Here is a 12,886-nt window from a genome sequence, read left to right as displayed (position 1 = left end):
GGTCTGTTGCAATGCATTTCTAGTGTTGCAGACAGGAGACAGGAAGCAGGCCTGGGGTTGAAGTTTTATTGCTCAGGTGCAGGCCCCCCCCCGTTTTGGAGGGGCTCCTCCACTGCTCCCTCCCCTAGGCTCGTGGCCGATCCCTCCAGAGGAAGGCTGCTGAGCTGGTCATGTAGGGAGCACATCTTCAGATGCAGGTAGTCCAAAGCAGCCACCTTCTCCCTGCAAGGAGGGACAAGAGTGCTTAGATGAGGGGGCATGGGAGCATTCCAGGTCACGCAGGCTTTGAGGTTTGGGTCAGAAGCAGGAGGTAGTAAGGGTCAGGGGTCACAGGTCATTGTCTCAGGGATCACACTAGAATGTCACCAGCTGGTCGTGATGTCATGGTCATGTAGGTTAGGGTCAAGAGAAATCAGGGTTAGGGCTCCTACGGGATGTCAGGGGTCATGATGAGGTCCAAATCACAGTTATAGCAGGTCAAAGGTTTAGGGACACACTAGGGTCAGATGAGGTTAGAGGTCAGGGTCACATTTCAGGTCATTGTGAGGTGAGGTCAGGGGTCAGGACTCTCACTCAGGCTTCATCTTGTCTGTGAGCAGCAGGTTCTTGGCCCTGAGGGCCTCATCTTGGGCCAGCCTCAGAGTGGAGCTCAGAGCCTCAGCCCGAACATGCTTCGCCAGTGCCTGGCGCTCTAACTCCTGCAGTGACAGGAGGGAGGGCCGGGTTCTTCATGATGCCCATTTACGTTCCCATTCCCCACTTGGCCAGTCCAACACCAGGCTCCTGGGGCGGGGCAGGAGTGGGGGTGGTTCGTACCAGGATCTTCTTGTGTAGCCGCTGGCAGCTGGGGCACGCAGGGGCCAGGCCACGCTGCTTGACTTCGTCCACTAGTGGTGTCAGGGCCCGCTCCAGGAGCTGCTGCAGCGACTCCGACGACAGCTGCTGCCCCTGGCTGGGGGCGATGGGCTTAGGCTCCGGGACTTACTCAGACTGCCCACCTCCATCACCCAGGAGCCGGACTACAGCCCTCCAGATCCGAGATGCCCAGGAGCTTCCCCCTCCCCATCACTTTTTCATCAGGACCACGACCTTCCAGATCCGAGGTGCTCTCTGAGCATCCCACTCGGGTCCAGGTAGGGCTCCAGGACCGCGACATCCCTCCCTAACCCTAGGCCCTGCGGCTTGGGGAGTCGGGGATTTACCTGCCGCAGCGAGTGTAGGAGCCCTGCCGGTCCAAGGCCATAGCGAGCTCGGAGCCTCGGCGGGTGCTGCCCAGCTGTCGACCCAGCTCCTCCAGCACAGGCTTCACGGGACCCAGGCCCTCCAGCTCCCCCCGAAGTGAAGCCACAGACACTGCAGAACGCTCCACCCTGGGGGCAGGGCAGGTATGGAGAAGCTCAGCAGGCCACATCCCAACAAAGTCTGGGTCCCCAAATACGTGGCACCTTGCGTGGAACCAACTTCAGGCCAGTCTGCTCCTGCCCTTTCATACTTCTAAAGCCCTTCCAGTTCCCAAATTGGCCTGCAATTTCATCTTCTACAGCTTAGGGGTCTCACCCAGGAGGTCCGAGAGGACCGCTTCCACGTTGCTCTCTGATCAGCCCTCCCAGCCTAGTCTCGGAGGATGGGCATTGGGGGCTCCTGAGGGGGGAGGAGTGGAGGGTCCTCACATGGTACAGAGCTCGTCCGCCCGGCCCCGCAGCTCCTGGAGGCCCCGCGCAGTCTGGGCCTGCTCCCTCTGCGCCCGCTCCCACTGGCCCAGGAAGCCGTCCAGCCGCCGCCCCCCGAGACCTCCGAGCAGTCGAAGCGCTTCTTGCACCGCGCCCTCCTCCTGATACCAACGTGCCGTCAGCGAGGACACCTCTCTCCTGCCCGGGGAAGCCAGTGAGTCGTGCTCAGGGGTCTGCCTTTTCCAGGGACCCCACCTCCAGAAGCAGAGTCCCAGAGCCTCTCCCATATCCCCCGGTTCTGATCCCTTTGCCTCCTCTCTTCTCACAAGGCCTGGAAACGCACCCCTCTCCCTGCTCGCTGACTATTAACTGCCTTGTTGTCTTCTCCACTTTAAGGTTTGGAACGCGCCCTCCTGGTTTCCAGATTGGCTCCAGTACAGCTCCGCCCTCCACACCTAATCTTTCTTGAAGTTCCCACTTCTCAGACTAAGCCCTTCCAGGGAACACACGCTCCCAGGTTAACCCTGCCCTCTACATCCTAAAATGAGTTGGAATCTCAGCTCCAAGACTGGCCCTTCCTTCTCTGTCCTACGAAGTCTTGGATATCTTCCCAGCCCCGTCGGGCAAAATAGCTCCGCCCTTCTGTCCTGATCTAGCGCCTAACGCCCCCCCTTGGCCCCGTTTGACTGGCCGGCCTCTGGTTACCTAAGCTCCTCCAGGCCGGCGGTGACCTTCTGCAGCTCCAGTTCTCCACTCTCCCCTGTGCGCCCCTGGCCCTGACTCTCGCTCTGGCCTTGGCCCTGGCCTTCGAGCCCATCCCCGGGGTTGACTGGGACTCGCGGTCCAGAGGGCTCCGTGGGGCTGCCCGTCTGGGGCGTGGAAGTGGGGCCAGACACAAGACCGGGCTCAGGCTCCAGCTCCGGTTCCGGGTGGCGCGCGGGCTCGGGCTCCGGCTGAGGCTGGGGTTCAGTCTGGGGCTGGGTCTCTTCGGGGGGCGGAGTGGGGCAGGAGGAGACCAATGAGTGGCGGAACAGTCCAGCCTCCAGCTGCTGCTCCGGTTCCGGCAGCTCAGCCTCCTGTCGTCTGGGGGGCTCATCCTGCAGCTGCTGCTGGAGGAACCGGAGTTTCTCCTGGGGAGGCGAGGAGAGGGAAGTCCTGCTGGGAGCCTGACCCCGATTCCTCTTGCTGTCACTGGGAGATGGGCAGGTTTCCACGGGCTTGGGGTGCGGGATGACCAAGGCCGGCTTACTGGGAGGTGCTTCTGCCGATCTGACTTCCCGCCCCCCAGGCTCGGAGGCTCTGGGCTCTCTGGCAGGCCCAGCGCCCGCCCCGGGACCCAGGCGTCCCTCACCTCCAGCAGGGCCGAGTTCTGCTTCAGGACGTTTGTCTTTATCTCAGCGTCTTCCACTGAGCGGGTCACCTTCCGGCAATTCTCCTGGGACCGGACATCTGGGGCTGGGGGTGGGGGCTAGGGGAGGAAGCCCTCCCCGGGGATGCAGGGGCTCCCCTTGGACCCAGTCCCCAGCTAGCCCCCATCCCTGCTTTAACGCAAGTGACCGTGCCCACAGGCCTCCCCTAGACCCACCCTCAGTGGAACCAAGTCCCCTTTCCTAACCAAGACCACTCAATGCCACCCCGGGGTCCTAGACTCGGTTGGTCCCGCCCCCTTAACCCCGCCTCACCTACCCCGTGGACCCGCCCACTAGCACCTCCTTGAATTCCTGCTCACCTTCAGCTGGCTACAATATCCCTCCAGCTCCTCGCCTCCTGCCTCCTACGCTCCAGGTTCTCGCTCAGCACCGAGCACTCGCTCTGTGGGGAGGAGAGGCCCAAAGTGGGAGAAGAATTGGGGGCCGGCGGGAGGTGTGTGGGGGCGTGGTGGCCCGCGCAGCCTCGAGACTCAGAGAGAGACAGGGATTCTCTGGGGTCGAGGGGGTGTGTGATGGTTCCACAGGCTCAGCAGGGTGTCCAGGGCAAGGGATCTCCCCCTCCCAACCCCTATCCCCCCCCCCAGCCAACCCAGGATTCACACGTGGGGGTCATGGGGGGAGATCTAGGAAGGGGAGGGGTTGTTCCGGGCGGCAGCTAGTGGGACCTGAAGCGACTGGACGTGCTGGTTGACCCGGGTGGTCTTCTCCTTGAGGCTGGTGATGGAGTCCTTGGCCCGCAGCAAGCCACTGTTCACCCCGTTCTGTAGGACACGAAAGGGTTCAGGGGAACAGTACCCCGGACTTAGCTGCTTGTGTTCCCCAGCTCTGGAGCCAGGCAAGTGCCCTCTCAATTCCAGCGGCGGGGAAGGGAAGCAAGCTTTTTGGAGATTCATGGATTTGGGGTTCACTCATGGGCCCTAAGGCCTCCCTGCCACCTCACATCCTAATGCCTGGAATTCAGCCAACTCGGACTTATTTGCCTCAGTCTCTTCCCACTCCTGAGTCCCTCCAGACAAAGGCAGACCACCCACTTACAGAGGTGAGGGCGATAATGTAGTGCAGCATGGAGGAGATGCTGCTGAGGGTCCCTCCTCATAGCCATCAAAGTGAATTTCCTAAAACACATCTCGCTGAGCTACTCAACGAATTCTAACGTCTCTCCAGAGAATCTAGCATCCAATAGGAGCTCTTCGAGAACCCCCTAAGAGAAGCTCTGTCTTTATGTCCTCTTGGGCCAGCCAAGTTGGCCTGCTTCTTGTCACATACAATCTCACACCTTTGCACAGCCTGTCTTGTTCCTGAGCAAATCACTTCCCTTCTGCCTCCTCAGTTTCCTCAACTGTCAAATGGAGGTAAGAACAGCACCTACCTCCCAGGTTGTCGTGAGGATCAAGCGGGATGATCGTTGTAAAGCACTTAGGTCTGTGGCATTATACAATTCTTAGTTCCCTTTCCCTTCCCTTGTGTCTTCCAGTCCCCTTGGCATATAGTAGGTGTCTAATAAATGCTTGGTGCTTGATGAGATGGTTGGCTCCCTGAGGTTCAAGGCCGGAACTTGAAATTTGGCACTTAAAGCCCAGAGCCCAGAGTTGAGATGCACCTAAAGCACTGTCCTGTCCAACCCAGAAGCCAAAGGCCCAATTCCTCGTTCACATCTGTTTTACAGTCCCTCTGTTCCTCTCCTCTTCTGAGTCTCCCTCAGTTTCCATATCTCCATACTGGGGGCAGGGGGAAAGGGAGGAGGGGGTGGTGTTAGCTTCCATTCTGCCATTCTGATTCTGGGCCAGGGAGTGTGGACACCTGGGGCATCCTCAAAACTGGGCTTTAAACCCACTTGCAGAAGATTGAGCCTGAAGGCACCTTCCACAGCCTAGAACCCCAATCTGCCTTGGAGACCCCAAATATGAATCCTGGATCCTGAAGCCTCAGGTCTAAAAGAGTCACAGCGTGAGTCCTCAGAACGAAATGTCACCAATCACTCAGCCCTTAGCCTGCAGTCTTAGGTCTAAATGAGAATCAGGCCTTGAAAACCAGTCTGGGAATGAGACCCTGTGTTCTAAGCAAGGACCACAGAGACTGGTGGCTAGAACCAAAGGCTGAGCTTGTGGGGCACGGGTGGTGCTGGATGCAAGCTCTCTGGGAGGGGGCCTTACCAGCAGGTCGGCAATGTCAGGGTCATCAGGGGCCCAGGCTGGGGCCGGAGGCGAGGAAGTCCCCCAGGCAGGCAGTGCGGGCAGCTCGTCGGCGGTGGACTCGATCCTGGAGGAGTCAGGAGGCTCCACAGCTGCCAGGTTGAGGAGGGAGACATTGGTGCAGGCTGAGGATCGCTTCAGGTTCAGGCACCACTGCATAGGCTCATGGGACATCCGGGGCTCTACCCTAGAGGAGGTAGTTGGTCAGCTCCCCTGGACACCCTGGGAGCCCCAGTTTCCTCCTTTCCCCTCTCTCCCAACTCCAAAATTTTCCCTAGGACTCTGTCCCAAACCAGTCACTTTCCCTGGCACTCTTGGGAGCCTGAGTTCCCTCTCTCCCATCCCTCTCAGCCCCCCGGCACGCCCCAGGGCTCTACCCTGGAGGAAACAGTTGGGTCAGCTTTCCCAGAGACTCCTGAGAACTTTGGCTCCCTCTTATCTCCCCTAGTCAGCAAACCCCAAGCCTCCACACACCCATGGAAAGACACAGCTTTCTTTTTCTTGGTGATCCCCTTTCCCGGGCCAGATCCAGCCCCAGGGACCTCAGGCCCCAGTTGGGTCCGGTTCTCAGCCCCTGCCGGGGGGTCTCCGGCTTCATGGATCTCCTTGGATTGCCAGATCGTCTTAACCACCACACTCGCCATGGTGTGAGTGGTGGGGGCGGGGCCCGGCCCAGGTGCCGGGGAGGGGGGTGGGGGGTCCACCGAGACCCACCACCCACTCTGACCCCTGACCCCAGCCCCTGCCAGCCTGCCTCACAAAGGGTCCAACCACCTAGAGACACCCCCCTGGGGGTGGGAGGATCCTAGAATCTATTAATCCAGTCCTTCCTCCTTTCCTAGAATGACAGTGGACTCTCTCCCAAGGCTTAAACTAGAACCTTGTGAGGCCAGGCGTGGAACCTAGGAGTCCTTTCCCCCCACCTCTGCAACCCAGAATGGAAGTTCCCAAACAACATTCCCGGAACAGTTCAGTGAGCCAGCTCATGGATCTACGGGGTAAGATATTCACCTCCTTCTATAATTCATAAAGAATTTCACCAGTCTCATTACTGAAACTTTCCAGTGGACCAGCCTGCTGAATTCATGGGGTGAGTTCAGGGGAAGATTTATTAAGTAGCTTTAAGAGTTGGAAACTGAGTATAAGTTCAAAACTAAGTGCAAAAAACTAATTTCTCATAAGGAGGAAACTAAGGAACAGAGAAGGAAAGGGCTCTGCCCAATGCCTCCCCTTCGAATCTGGAATGGACTTCTTCGGACCCTGTTCCTAGAACCCTCAAAGGGGCAAATCCACTGATTCCACTTGTGGGGAGGGGGTGGTGTCTCACAACACTAGAATCAAAAGGGTCTTAATATAAACCCCTCCTCATACACAGAAGAGAAGCCAAAGTCTTCCCCTACAATTCAGAATGGGCCTCTCCAGGCTTCCATCCTAGAACATCATCATGGGCTAACTCATTAATTCCCTACTGGGGAAAGTGTGTGCATATTTCCCGTGCCATGGTTGCTAGAAACCAATGATAGGCCAGCCCATGGACTTCATGGGGGGAGGAGGAGAGATGAGAAATCATAGAATTTAATTTGATAAATATCATTTAAATGCCCACTATATTCATGATCCAGTGCTTGGTACAAAGAATGAGAAGATAAAAGCAAACTGAGGAAATATAACTTGCGTGCAGACAAATGTAAATTGGGGTTGAAATCACTGTCATTTTAGTTGAATCAAACAATCAGTTCTGAGTGTGAACAGGGCCTGGATACCTCTTAGAATTAATCAAAGCCATTGTGAGACATCTCGGAGCTGGATTCTGAAGAGATTCTGAAGGTCTGGATCGGAGAGATTGGAGCCAGCATGGCTTTCCAGCACAATCCTGAGGAATAAAGAGAGGGCTTAGCTGTGGCAGGTAGAGATGCAGGATATATTGATGACAGTCATTGGTTCTACAGATATCTTGGAATGAAGGACCCAGGCTGAGTGAAGTCCCAACCAAAAAGAGTTCAGCTCTTTCCTCAACCTTCTGCTCCCAATAGCTGTCTACCCACAGACAATATAATATAATCTATTCTTGCATTACCCAAATGATTCCTAGCAGTTGAATTTTGCTTCAACCACAGAGGCCAGAGTATAACTATGAAGCAGATATAAATGTGAATTTAGGCAGAGAGCTGTCCCTCTGCCTAGGTGTTAGGAAGTTTCTTTAGGCTTACAGTAACTGTGACTGAACTCATAACTTTCATCTAAAATAAACCTTTAAAGTCAAAGAGAAGTGAATCAAATGGATCTCAAGGGCCCCCAGACTTACTATATTGCCACCCCCTACTTCAAATGAATTAATTATAGTAACAAATTGTTATATAAATAAATACAAGTTACATAGTGACAGGGGCAAAGGAGAGACAGCACTTGGGTGGATCAGGAGAGGTTTCACATTAGCACCTGAACGAAGCCAGGGAGGCTAGGGATCCTAAAGGTGGGAATGAAAAACAAGTCTATACCAGGGATGAGGGAGAACTAGAAAGGGATGGACACAGGAGCTGGACCATAAAGGAGGCCAGTTTGACTAGAACATAGTGGGGCCCTTGAGGGCAGCATGTCATCATATTAATTATCCATTGAGGGAACAGAATATCTACTTGAACCGTCAGCCCTGTGGTGTTGTAATTTTCTCTCTGGCACGTTCCAGGATGGCCTCAAGTTTCCCTCCTAGACACCTAAGGGCACACAGCATTCAAATTTCTAGACTTCTGCCCCCAGCTCCAAGCCTATGCTCCATAGGCTAAGTGGTTTGGGTTGGCACCTGTTGGCCAGGCTTGAAATTAATTTAGGGGAGGAAATAGAATATGATTCAAAATATTGAAATATAAAATGTTCTATCTACGCATACGTAGCTCTTGAGCCACTACCCCCTCTGGTCTCTCCTGAATTCCCATATTCAGAAACTTGGCATGTGGTGATCACCCAGCTTATTATTATTCCATTGTTGTTCAATTATTTCAGTCGTATCTGACTCTTCATGACCCCATTTGAGGTTTTCTTGGCAAGGATGCTGGAGTGGTTTGCCATTTCCTACTCCAGCTCATTTTAACAGATGAGAAAATTAATGCAAACAGGGGTAAGTGACTTGCCAGGGTCGTGCAGGTAGTAAGTGTCTGAGGCCAAATTTGAATTCAGGAAGATGAGTCTTCCTGACTTTAGGCCTCGCACGCTATCCACTGCACCACTTACTACCCTGGTTTATTATACATCTTATAAAATGGAAAGTCAGTCAATCAACATTTATTAAGCGCCTGTTATGTGCCAGCCACTGTGCTAGGTGCTGGAAGGTGTATAGATAGACTGCCCTGGTAGTTAAGCCTCCATCCCCAACGATCTCTTAAACCTGCTTGCAGCTGCCTTTCAGGATCCTGGGATGGGGCAAGGAAGGAGACTTCCAGCAATATGTGGAAAAGGTTTATGGAAAATTTTAAGGGAAGAGGCATCTACACCTCTTCTCAGAATCATTGACTGGAAACAAAGATTGGGGAACACCATGAGGGAAACCAGTCATTCCCTTTCCTACCTAGTTCCTGACTTCCTTTAGACTTGATAACCATGTGCCCTCTACTGCTGGCTCATCTTAGAGCTTTCCTCATTGCCTGGGGTCACCCCGGCCTGGAATAGCCTGCCTCCCCCATGACCCACTCACTATGGAATAGTCTTCTGCGAAGCCCCTGCCATGCACTCCCATGGGTAAATTCTTCCTGGAGAGGCCCAAGCCAACCTTCCGACTTCTCAGTTCCCCTTTGGGGTGTCGTCTTCCTCCAGGAAGTCAGGGACTCTTTCTTTTTGCTTTGTACCCTCACTGTTTAATCCAGTGTATGCTTAATAAATACTTCTTCCCATCCATTCTTCCTTTCCTTCATCACCCACCTTGGGGGGCCCAATGGGATTTATAACACTTGGCAGCCTCAGCAGCTTTCAAGTTTGCCTGAGAGCTGGTGCTTTCAAGTGGATGGCAAGCTCAGTGCCAGTCAATAGTGTGATATGTTAGCCAAGCAAGTTCAATGAGGCATAGCTGCGGGTGGGCAACTTGGCTTGGGAGACTGGTTGACAGCCACATATATGTAATAAAGTCAGGACCTGAGGAAAAATGTCCAGAGGTAAAGAGTCTTGCCTTGGCTGGGCTGCACAAAGGCTTTTGTTGCAGCCTTCCCTCTTTCTTTTCATTTGCATATGGGACCAAAGGATTTTAGGGGATTGAGAAAAAAAACCTTGGGGCCTGAGACCACACAGCTGTTGTTTGTTCTCCACAAAAAAAGGGGGTCTGCACAGTGTCCCTGCAAGGGACCAAGTGGGAATTACAAGAAGTCTCTACCCCGAAGTCAAAGGACTTTCTGGGATGATAGACATGATAGAATAAAAAACAGATTAAATCCCTAGATGTTTTGTGAGCTTGGATCCTGGAAGGTTAACCCTCCTGGAGGGAATGTAGCTAAGGCTCCAGGAATCAAGAGAAAGCCACACGTAGCTGAGACAATGGGAAGAAACAGATTTCTCTCCAAAAAGGTGATCCTTGTCTCTAGGGTTAAGATCTTTTGCAAGTCAAAACAGCTAGCTACATAGAACCCATGAAGGGGTTTCCTCCCTCACTAAGAGAGGTTAAGCTTAAGCCTCTGGGCTCTGGACTAAAAGAGGAATGGTGAGTCCACTCTTCCTCTAATGCGGAAGAGGCAGCATCTCATCTGAAGACTCCAATGGAAGCCAGAAGCTAGAAAAAGAAAGAGATGTCCTAACAAGAGCCCAGCAATGCAGCAGCCAGTCAAGACCAGCAGAAGATGGTTTAGGTAGGAACATGATTGCGGGCTCTTCTCTCCCAGAAGACTCATGGGAGCAAAAGAACTTCAGAACTGGAAGGAACCTTGGTAGCCTAAACTCACACCTGATTCCCTTAAAACCTTTCCATAAACCTCTTCCACATATTGCTGGAAGTCTCCTTCCTTGCCACATCCAAGGAATGGTCAGTTCTATTATCTCATCAGATTGATGTAATCACAGAAAATAAAAGTCAGAGGTCAGGAAGCAAAGTGCTGATGTGTTATTGGTCCTGGCGTTTCCAAAAAGGGCCAATGACATCACAGGTGATGTCTTCGCTTGGGTGTGAATTGGATTTAAGTGAGGCAGAGTTGCACAAAGTTGTCAGCCTCCCTCTCTTCTTGAATCACTGAAGTCCAGGGGCAAGATAAAAGTCAGGATGAGCGGTGATGGCCCAGGATGCAGCAGATCTTGGTGTTTTTGACATCTGACCAAGAGCTAAGTGTTCCGTGGCGCCTGCTTCAGCCTGCCTTCGTGGCTGTTGGAACAAATTGTTCTCATCCACCCATTCCACTTCGCATGCTTGGGGTAGACATCCCCTTCATTCACTGATGGGTTTCAGGCCTGTCAGTTACCCTCATCCTGGTTTAGCCCATCTGCCAAGATGTTTTTACCGAGGTGTGGCTTCTGCCCATGCTACAGCTTCTTGGAGCCACAGGGGAGAGTTGGGTGAGAGGTGGACACCAAAGGTGGAAAGCAGCCCTGAGAAGGGCTCGATGAGCCCTCACACCAGAGGTGCTAGTCCTCCCTAAACATCCCATAGATCCCCCTGCAAAAGCAAGTAAAGTAAGTGCAAAGATTAGTCTATACCTCTTATCCCTTTAAAATGTGTGAAGAAATTTTCTTTGATGGAATTAAAGGGTCAATTTCCCACAGCTAGTTGAAGATTAGCTACTCTCCTAGTAGCCCTTAAAAGATAAGTGTTTCAGCCCTGAGCATCAGCCAAGACATTAAAAACATTTGAAGCAGGGAATATGACCCCTAAATCTCTACTAGGAGGTAGCAGAGAGGGGGGAGTGGAGAGAGAGGAGAGGAGATCTCTCCTAGGATCTTTTCTCCTTCCCCTCCATCCACCACGGTGTCTTGAAATAGAGCTGTTCACTCGGTAGGAACAGAGATGAAAACACAAGTCAAGGGTAGGAGCTTCAAGGAGTGTGACTCCTCTCAGCAGAGAAGACAGCTAACCATGGATTCAAGGAAGACTTGCCTCTGGCAGTTGGAGGTTGAGCTGTAGAGTTGAGGCTTCTCCACTGATAAGGAAACTCCATGACAACATATTTGAAAGATTGTTACCTAGGCTCTGGCCAGGAGGGAGCCCCTTCCACTTTGGGGTCACTTGCATTATTAAAGCGTTTTCCCTAACAGCAAGCCTAAATTTTCTTCTTTGCAACTTTCCCCCTTGTTCGTAGTTATGTCCCCTGGAACCAACAGAGTAAGTCCATGTCCTCCTCCACATGACCGGCCTTCCGAGACTCAGAGAGCAATCATACCCCCCCTTGAGTCTTATCTTGTTCAGGATAAAGAGTCTCAGTTCCTTCAGCCGCTTCTCACATGGCAAGGTCCTTGACCATCCTGGCTGCTCTCTTCTGGACATGAGCTTACCATACTGCAGCACCTGGAACAGTTCCGAGTTCTCCAGATGTAGTCTGATGAGGACGATCCCATCCTCATTCCTGGGACCTGTGTTTCTCAATGCAGTATAAGATCGTGTTAGCTTTTTCAGCTGCCATGTCACACGTGTGGTCCACAAAAACTCCCATTTATTTTTTTCATATCACTTGTTATTCAGCCAAATTTTCTCCATCGAATTCTTGTGAAATTGATTTTTTTGAACTAACACACAAGACTTGTGTGATAACCTCACAAGAAAACGTCGGTGGCTTTGATGAGTCAAAAGCATGATTTGCACCTGCATTTGTGTGCCTTGGCCATATGTGTGTCCCTAAATGTTCATGCCGTGGCCACACACGTTCCCCACAAGTATGCCCTTGTGAGCATGTGCCAGGCACATCCATTCTTCCTATTCAGAGTAGATGTATGCCCCTGATTGGTGGGGGAAATCTTCATGACTACTTTTCTTTCTAGGCTATTTCATTAAACGCTTTTACTTTGAACTAATTGTGTCCTTTGCCTGATTGGTAAAAGTAAACATATTGCTGAGGGCTCAGGAGTCATGTTTTTGAGCATATGCAGACCCACAAGGCATGTTAAAGCTAGAGCAGACTTTCTGGGGGGCCCTTGAGTCAAAGGGGGTGCCTTCAGTTGCCATGCAGGAATAAGGAGCTAGACCCCTGCTGGTCTCTTCCTAGCTTCCCCCTTGCTGTTTGTGCTCTCCCCCAAAATTCCTTTGCAGATAGTATTATCTGCTTACATAGTAGAATGAAGCCCCTAGATGATGAGATTATTTCTTTTTGTCTTCATATCCCCAGCACTCAGCACAGTGCTTGACATGTGGTCTGACCTTAATAAATGCTGGTTGAATTGTATTGAATTTGCCAGAACAAACTTAGAGTATTGTAGTCAGCTCATTGATTCAACAACTGTTTATTTATTGCCTTCTATGTGTAAGGAGCTGTGTGTGCCGTTCAAATCTGGGTACCACGTTTTAGGAAGGACATTGATAAGCTGGACAGCAACAAGATGACGTCCAGTTGAAAGAACTGGGGGATGGGGGCAGCTAGGTGGTGCAGTGGGTAGAGCACTGCCCCTGGAACAGGAGGACCTGAGTTCAAATCTGACT

General features: G+C 52.3%; 1 protein-coding gene across 1 annotated transcript; it reads right to left on the bottom strand.

Moving 5' to 3' along the window:
* Positions 1-52: 52 nt before the first annotated feature.
* TSKS (testis specific serine kinase substrate) lies at positions 53-5,969 on the bottom strand. Its single transcript, XM_021004129.1, is given in 12 exon segments — positions 53-222; positions 574-698; positions 817-952; positions 1,203-1,370; positions 1,671-1,868; positions 2,376-2,800; positions 3,022-3,105; positions 3,400-3,434; positions 3,437-3,482; positions 3,766-3,861; positions 5,254-5,479; positions 5,767-5,969. Coding segments are annotated over 12 exon segments (1,866 nt in total). The 5' UTR covers positions 5,937-5,969; the 3' UTR covers positions 53-65.
* Between the last annotated feature and the right edge of the window lie 6,917 nt (positions 5,970-12,886).

This window comes from Phascolarctos cinereus, unplaced genomic scaffold, assembly GCF_003287225.1.
Source record: "Phascolarctos cinereus isolate Bilbo 61053 unplaced genomic scaffold, phaCin_HiC Scaffold_726;HRSCAF=1367, whole genome shotgun sequence".
In the NCBI taxonomy this organism is placed as follows: domain Eukaryota; kingdom Metazoa; phylum Chordata; class Mammalia; order Diprotodontia; family Phascolarctidae; genus Phascolarctos; species Phascolarctos cinereus.
The sequence above is the reverse complement of the archived record's forward strand: the minus strand, read 5'-3'. Positions and strand labels throughout refer to the sequence as shown.